Here is an 8,951-nt window from a genome sequence, read left to right on the forward strand (position 1 = left end):
AACAAACATTTTTACAACACTAATTCAAGTCGTCTATTTTTATTCCATTTACCCAGCAGGTACATCGTATACACCGTCATACCTCTATGGCCCATATAGTCCATATGACAATATTATAATAATTTAATATGCATTTATTTTAACAATATATATTTTTATAAATACGGGCGTTGGGGGGGCTGCGGCCCCTAGGGCCCCCCCTGGAGCCGCCCCTGTTTGTTGGGTACTTGGACGGCGTTACACCACCAAATGGTAATTATTAATACAATTTTATATCTATATTGTATAAATCGTTCGTAGTAACTTTAATAATATATACATATTTTCGTATTGAGTACCTATTTCATATTATTTGTCATAATATTTCGGTTACAAGTCGCGACGTTGGCCGACAAACGCGCCGCTTGCCGCCTGGCCGGACGCTCGACGTAATTGACGAATGACGATGATAACGAACCCCGGCGGCGGCGGAACCGTGCGTAACGAGAAACGATCAGCCGTGTGGCAGCACTGCGGTCGCGAGAAGACGACCGCTTCGCGTCGTCGTCGCCGTCGCCGCCGCCGCCGCCGCCGTCATCGGCAGGTGGCGCGTCGTAAGCAGTGAGTCCGTCCGGAGTGTGTTCCAATGGCCGCCGTTATCGTTTGCCCACCGCAATAGCCCGCCGCCGCCCAACGATCCGACAAGCCGTTCCCGGGCTCCCGACGCCGCAAAGGCCATCAGTCATTACGAAAACCGAACCCGCGGCCCACGAACGCCGATCAGCGACGACGATTGACGGGCACACGGATATTGGACACGTCCCGTCGTCCAACGAAGCACGCACCGGGACGCCCAGCACTATCTCGTGGTAAGCGCTCGACGCGGGCCGATCGGTCGGTCTGCTGCTTGTTTGCTGCAGCCATCGCATTCTGTTTGACTAATTTAATAATAATAATACTTCAACAACATCGTCGCCGTCGTTAGTTTTTACGCGCGGCGCTCTGTATGCACAGAAATACGACGGCGGCGGCGGCGGCGGCGGCGGCGGCGTGCCGATAACGGCAGTGGCGTCGAAGCTCCACAATAACAACAACAATAACAATAACAATAACAATAATTTCACCCGTCGGCGTACTCTGGCGGCTGCTATGACGGCCTCGGATGAGGCGACGAGCGGAGGCGATGGCGGTATCGTCGTACCGGTCGGACTGACCATCGTCTTGGCTCGTCGTCTCGACCACCACTGATCTGCTCGTACTCATCGCTGTCGTATTTTACAGATCGCCACTGAGCTCCGGACAACTCCAGAACACCAGGCGTGAGAGGCTGCCTCCAGATAGATATTTTCAACGACAAGCTGTGTAACGTCCTGCTATTCTAGTGAGTCATAAATACCTACGTAAGACTGATCAACACCTACCTACCTATTGATCGATATGAAAATATTATTGGCCTATATATTTTCAATTAATTTAATAATCGCTTGAGATAGGTAGGTACATACTATTTCTGTAGACGTAGGTCTTGTCTGTTACATAATATACTTACATCATATAGGTAAAAAAACAAATAGGCCACTGGTAGGATGTTGAAATGTTTGATTCAATTCTCCTAGGTAGTTAACTTTGTAATTAATCTTTGTTCATATAATATTTTGAACAGTTTGAAAAGTAAATTTGAATCAATAGATTCTTATCTACTTACTTAATTGCATTAATTTCAATTTAAATTTACATCCACGTATGAGTACCTATATGACACAGGACTTAGTGTTTGACGAGGTGTTTGATTATAGTGTTGATTTCAATAATAGCCAAAATAAAAATATAAATGTTGAATTTTTATATCTAGTCAGGTCTATATATCTATTATCACTCTTGTAAAGAATACTTTTATTTTGTATTCACATATTTGAATAAATGAGGATTAAGGTATTCAGAATACGTATTCAAATACTTTAGGAAGTATTGGAATACTATTAGAATACTTTTTTCCATAACTAGTTTTTGTCAGTTTTTGAATGGTTGGTAATTAACATTTATTAATTAATAATTTAAAATACATCGTAATCATGAGTTACCTATTTGTAAATTTTGACCATATATTATATGATACGAGCGATATGGGCCAAATACAGGATACAACACATTGGTGTTTATAAAAATAATCATATCATGGGCCAATATTCTATTTCGTTCAAAGAATAAAAATAAAAATTATATGTTCATGATTTATAATAATATATCTAATCACAAATTTAAAACTATTTTTCTGGTTCGGAAAAAAGTATTTTTTTAATGAATAAAAAATGCAAATTAAAGTATTCAGAATACATACCTATTTGAATACTTTTTAAAAAAAGTATTTAAAATAGTATTCAAATACTTTACAAGGCTGTCTATTATTTATATGAACTATCTAGTTTAAGTAGGTATATGATTATAGCATGTTTTACATAATATTTCTGATATTTTAGAGTTTACTAGGAGTTAATTGATACATTAAAAAATAGTTATGGTCAAATAACAAATTTACCTGTATTTTACACAGTTTAAATGGGCAACTCCGCTTCGATATAATATACAAACACCGCCATGCACTTATTTTTTTTTACTTTGCTTGCGCCACGACTGGCGCTGAATAAAACATTGGTACCTAAATTGTATAAATTGTTTTGTTCTTGTATGATTGTAAAATGTAGTCTCAAATTATTTATCATCAAATCAATTGCATGAATATTCGATTTTAAATCTATTTTAACAATTTGTTTTTTGTTTGTACTTGCCTATCTACAAATACAAATTGCATATTATTAAATAGTGTACCAAATTACCTAATGAAAATATAGGTCAAGTAATATAATTCTAAAACATTGTGTTATCTAGCCTTTAAAAGTATTATTAAAATATTTATACTTACAAAATTGATTCTAATAAATAATATTTAATTTTTTAGATTGTTCGTAAGCAACTATGTCGGTACCTAGTCAATTGAAAATTGACAACTGGGGCAATTTCTTCATGCAGCGCCTCAACAACTTGGCCAAAAAAGATGAATACTGCGACTATACCATTCGTTCAGTGACAAATGAATCTTTTAAAGTCCACAGAGTTGTTTTGAATACGTGTTCAGACTATTTTGTTTCCCACCCAAGTACTGACAAAACAATGACAATGCCTGTACATCTAGACTTTGATGCAGTTAAGAGTGTTATCATGTTTATGTATACCGGACAACTGCATTACACCGAAGACAGTCGTATGAGTTTAATTGAAGTAGCTGACATGTTACAGGTTACTGTGTTACTTAAGCTTTTAGAGTCACAGAATGGAGCAAACAAAGTAACTCCTAAGTATCACTCCCCACAAGCTTCAACATCAAGAACTCATTCAGCAATTGCACTAAATCAATATAGGCCTGCGAAGAAACCAACCACTCAAACTAATATGACCGTTAGATCACCACCAGAACATACACCAGCATCTACTTTTATTAATACAATGAAAGTGAAAGATATTTTGAGTGAAAATAAACCAATGCGGTTTGAATGTGATGCCGATGACGTACCTGAGTTTATAGAACAAACTTTTGAATTACCTAAGTATGATAGTGCGCCTTTAATTAAACAAGAAAATTGTGATAGTGCAAAGGCAATGCTCAAGAGAGCTTCCAATGGAGAATTGATTAATAAGAGCATAGACAAGGGTCATAGAACCCAAGTCATTAAATGTGAGGCTCAAACTATATCATCACCAGCAGGCAAGAAATTAAAAATTGTCAGTGATACAGACCCGGAGAACACCAATAGCAAAGTAGTGCAAGAAATCTTAAAGAAATACCCACATTTATTGCAAAGTAAAGGTAACATTAAATTGAAAATTATGTCTAGTACTAATCAAAGCCAGTTTGAAAGCATAATTATCAACACTCCTAATTCAATCGAGAAAATTATACCTGCTGGGAGTGCTGTTAAAAAACCAATTACTACTCACAAAGTCAAGCCGGATATCATGAACACAACTGGACCTTGGTCCTGTAATCTTTGTGGAACTGACACCAATCCATTGAAATTAGATTCTTATTTAATATACAGGAGACATTTGGTAGAAAAACATAATGAGAAAGAAGACACTAGAGTTTGTGAATACTGTGGACACTTTTCTGTACGTAAGAGCTTACAAATACATCACATGTACACAAAACACAAAATTGAGCCGCCTGCTGATTTCAAATTTCCTCAATGCGAAGATTGTGGATTTGTTGCTACAACCGAAGTTCATTTAAAACGACATAAGAACTTGGAGAAATGTGGCATTAAACCACAATCCAAAACAGAATATGGAAGTTATACTTGCTCTGAGTGTGATAGGACGTTCCGTTCAAGTTTGATGCTTAAAGGACATTTGAGAAATTTCCATAAAGTTGATGACATTATTCCTTCAACTTCATCAACCAAAGAGCTATTGATTTCTGTTATTGATAATATACCACCTGGAGCCAAAGTTTTAGCTGAAAATAATATTATAAATGAAACGGATGATCTAGTAAAAAGCGAAGAAGTTATTTACAATGAAGAAACTACAGAAGTAGAAACTGTGACGCTGGAAGATGCTGAACAGGTACTTGAAGAAAATGATGATGATTGTAAATCCACCGTACCTGTTGACCTCACGGAAGAGTGGGATGATTTTGATGATGTGGATACAAACAAAAATGAAGAATCTGACAAAGAAGACAACAGAGATGCTAAACCTTGTAGAATAGAATTGGAGTGAGCCAAAAACAAAATTGTATTACTCAAATGTTCAGAATATTGTTATATTGTAATAAAATATAGTATTTGTTATCATCCAATACCATATTTTAAATATGTAGTCATACATTTTAACCAAACCACTTGACTAGATGTTAAATTGGTACTAATGATTAAAAAAATTGGCAATTATTTATTTATATAGGTATTGTAAATAACTATTATTTACCATTTAGAACTTGATATTAAATCATAAATATTAATTTATTAGATACCTTTGTAGTGGATGATACCAACAGTGATTATAATATTAGGCATTTTTAATAATGTAAAACAATTATTTCAGTACCATAATACACAATATACATATTATTATATTGTGTATTTGTGTAATACATTTTAATAATGCAATTGACATAGCTTCTGTGAAATAGTATGGCACATTATAAAATTCATTTTCAATATATTTTTAATTTAAATGTATCAAAATATGTGATATTTTTGTACTTATAATGGGTGTTGCTTGCCTATATTGTTATATTAATTTAGTTTATTATACAATAAATATAGTAGTAAATTATAAAGTTAAAGAAAAGTAAATATTTTAATACCATAAAAATTATAACATACCTATGACAATTATTAAAAAAAACAAAATTTACATAAAAATAATAAATTATTTTTCTGAATAATGTACATAATATTAAATAAACTATTACGCATTATATTTAAATTAAATTAAATAAATATATGTAATCAGATATTTTGGTAACAAAGTTTATAAAGTGTGACTTTAATCAATTTCTTGATCACCATCTAGTTAAGTATATATTTCAAAATTGTTTTTTTTATCTAGTCTAATTATTATTAAATAGCTACCTTACCAACAACTAGATTTTAAATAACAATTTAATATTTCTAAAGTACTTGTTTAGTCATGACTCATGAGCTTTATAATATGTATTTTTTTTTTAAACAAAAATTGTTAATTTTCCATTAATAAAAAACATCAGTCAAACCATAAAAGTTTATACTAGTTAATCAGTACTATAAAGTATAATGGTGTAGTGCACAGCATATGAATCAGGTAAATTGTTTGAGAATTTATAGCATGACACTAGATAGGTTCAGGCAATGTATTGTTTTTAAATTTTTCATACCGATCATATATGCGTTAGATGAAAACCTTGTTTATGATAAATGATGTATAATGTATATTATAAATTAATAATTTAACACTTATTGTCATATTTTATGCCTATTACTCATGATTGTTGACTATGGGTCGCCAACCAGTTGATCTTAAGAGAAATATTGGTCGATCGTATTGAAAATTAATTATACGAATATCAGTTGATCAAGTGCATAATCTTATAAACATTTTTACACTTTAGGTACCTATGTACAAAGTAAAGTATTTATAAGCGACGAAATACATGATTTTCTGATGGAGGAGTAATAAAAGAAGAATATTATTATACAATTTATTATTGTGCTGCTTGTAATAATGTAAATAGTATACCTAAGTAAATTGTGATTGATAACCATGTTATACTTACTTACATTTTTTATGTAGTTAACTTGTTAGATTAGGTTGACCGTTTACGACCCCTACTAATCTACTATAGATGTTAATATGTTATAACGTACCTATACTAATCAACCAAGTAACAAATCAAACACGATAAGTTATAATGTAAGCCCTTTTTAACTAGTATTTGAAAAAAAAATATATATACCTAGTAAAGAGTTTTTCCAGTGAGATAATTTTTTTACTAAAAATGGGTCGGCTCCAAAATCCTCAATACGTTCATACACGTACAAGATGCAACAATTTATAGGTACTAAATATATTCAATAAAATCTGTCTTAAAATGCATCTTTCAATTATTTAAAAAAATAAAACTAGATTCTGATAGTGGTATATTGGTACATACCAAACCCGAATGTTATAGGTAATGCAATTAAAATAAATCTCAACAAAATTAATAAATTAAACACTATAATATAACTCACCGTTATACAGACAAACAGAAAATGCTTAATTCTTAAACTTAAACACTCATTACAAAATCCTCTTCAGTAGTTCAGTCGAAAGGACTTTCGGTTCCAAAGTAAACACCAAACGGCCTTACACCTACCTATTTAGATGACTTTCAAACCAGGGACTGGAACCTTTTGAATTTATCGGTATCGGTTCTCCAAAAATAAAAAAACGATTCCGGTTCGGTTCTGGTTCTTTTATGAAAAAAAAATAAAGGTACCGGTTCCAAATAATTTAGGTTCCGGTTCCAGATAATTTCGGTACCAAAAAGTATAATAATTTCAAATAGTCATCCAGAATATGAGTATAATTGACGTTAGGTTAGGTTAATTGAGGTATGAGAAATATTAGAAAACTCATAATATAGCATAGATACATAGGTTATAATATATTATACAAAATCGTAATACCTTTAAATATGATAAATAAAATTATTTTATTTTTGAACCCAGGGGCGCATTAAGGGTTCACATATGGGGGGGGGGCAAAATTATTTTGCGCCCCTGGTGTATCTTATGAATATTAATGAAAGTATAAGAAACTTAAAAAAAAATTTCCTCGCTGCGCTCAAATAATTAAATTAGTAATTTACATTTCATACAGTTATTATTATTATACCTACATCTTATTAAATTAATTACTAAATATCTATTTGGAACTTGGAATAATAATCCTTTCTTTTTAAATAGTACTGGAAATTGGAATATTTATTATGTAAAATGTTTATATTTCATTAACTAATAAATACCTCCTAGTAAGCAACTCCTATATTTTTAGTTATTTATGGAGTACCTATGTATTAAGCACTGACTTATAATAATAAATGTATCTTTATTCTTTATTAACAATAAAATATTATTACATATTATAAAACTATTTAAATGACAAATATTGAACAATACTAATTAAAATATTTTTTTCTTATTTTTTTGTTCACAAACTCTTTTATAATACTTGACCAATCAATACTTCTAAGCATCTCATTTTCTATTGACAGCAATGAAAGGGAATATGTTTTATCTTGAGATAAGGTGGATCTTAAATAATTTTTAACTCGTCGAAGCACTGAAAATGATCGTTCACCACTCTCATTGGTGCAAGGCATACAAGCAAAGATTCTTAAAACTATAAGAACATTAGGAAAGGTAGCTTTTAATGGAGAATTAGATAATTTTTTTAACAGTCCGTTCATAGATAAATCATTATTGTGAAATGATTCAGTAATTTTTTTGAATTGAATAACTTCTTCAACAAATGATGTATTCAAATCTTCAGAATATATATTTACAATGTTCAATGCACTTTGACGAACACTTAAAGTATCCGAACGATTCGAGTCAGACAAAAAACCAAAGTTTTTATTAATAACTAGATAGGCTGCTTTTTGTTCATTTAAATTTGAACATAACGTATCAATTATCACCATAGTATACCTTACCATACTACACCTTACCATGTTGATGTTATAGTATAAAGGTACAGCGTACACGTTTTTTTTTATATCCAACATTGAATAAAATTATAATTAAAATGCCTTTATAAAAACAAAAATAGTTTTTTTTTATTTTAGATACAGTCAAACAGATATGCAGTTGGGATTAGCCGAATCTAATAAATAACATTTAACCAAATTTTACAATTATTATAATATGTTCACATTTTTTGAACAAAAAAACATACCGAAACTTGAAAGTTAATAAGTAATAACAAATATAATGTAATGAAGAAAATACTTTTACTACTTGTACTATTAAAAACAATAATTTAAATTTCACAGTTACATACCTTAACTGGCTTAACTTCAAAATAATTATTCAATTTCATACAGCTCGAAACGCAATCGTTGATTTTCTTATTCTTTTGCTTGGCCAAATTTCTAAACTTTGCGCCACTTGGTTTTCTTTTATGTTTTGAAACCTCCGACATAGTTTAGAAAATTTATAAACAATTTAAAATCAAAACGAACAAATAAAACCGACGACAAATAATTGTATTACATATAATTACACATCCGTAGGCCGTAGTCACTGAGCGGCTATTATGCAGTATAATAATAATAATAATTTATAATACATAATAATATTATCGGAAAGATAATAAGAAATAACAATAATATATGCAAAGAAAACGGCCATACGGGTATGACTAAAAATAGAATAATTTTCCACATTAAC

At 31.5% G+C, this 8,951-nt stretch overlaps 1 protein-coding gene across 1 annotated transcript; it reads left to right on the top strand.

The window, feature by feature from the left end:
* Positions 1-570: 570 nt before the first annotated feature.
* LOC100162477 (centrosome-associated zinc finger protein CP190) lies at positions 571-6,178 on the top strand. The gene is made up of 3 exons (XM_008188175.3): positions 571-848; positions 1,261-1,360; positions 2,936-6,178. Exon 3 carries the CDS (start codon positions 2,953-2,955, stop codon positions 4,753-4,755), a length of 1,803 nt encoding a protein of 600 aa, XP_008186397.1. The 5' UTR covers positions 571-848; positions 1,261-1,360; positions 2,936-2,952; the 3' UTR covers positions 4,756-6,178.
* The last annotated feature ends 2,773 nt before the right edge of the window (positions 6,179-8,951 follow it).

Source organism: Acyrthosiphon pisum, chromosome A1 (assembly GCF_005508785.2).
Source record: "Acyrthosiphon pisum isolate AL4f chromosome A1, pea_aphid_22Mar2018_4r6ur, whole genome shotgun sequence".
Lineage (NCBI taxonomy): Eukaryota > Metazoa > Arthropoda > Insecta > Hemiptera > Aphididae > Acyrthosiphon > Acyrthosiphon pisum.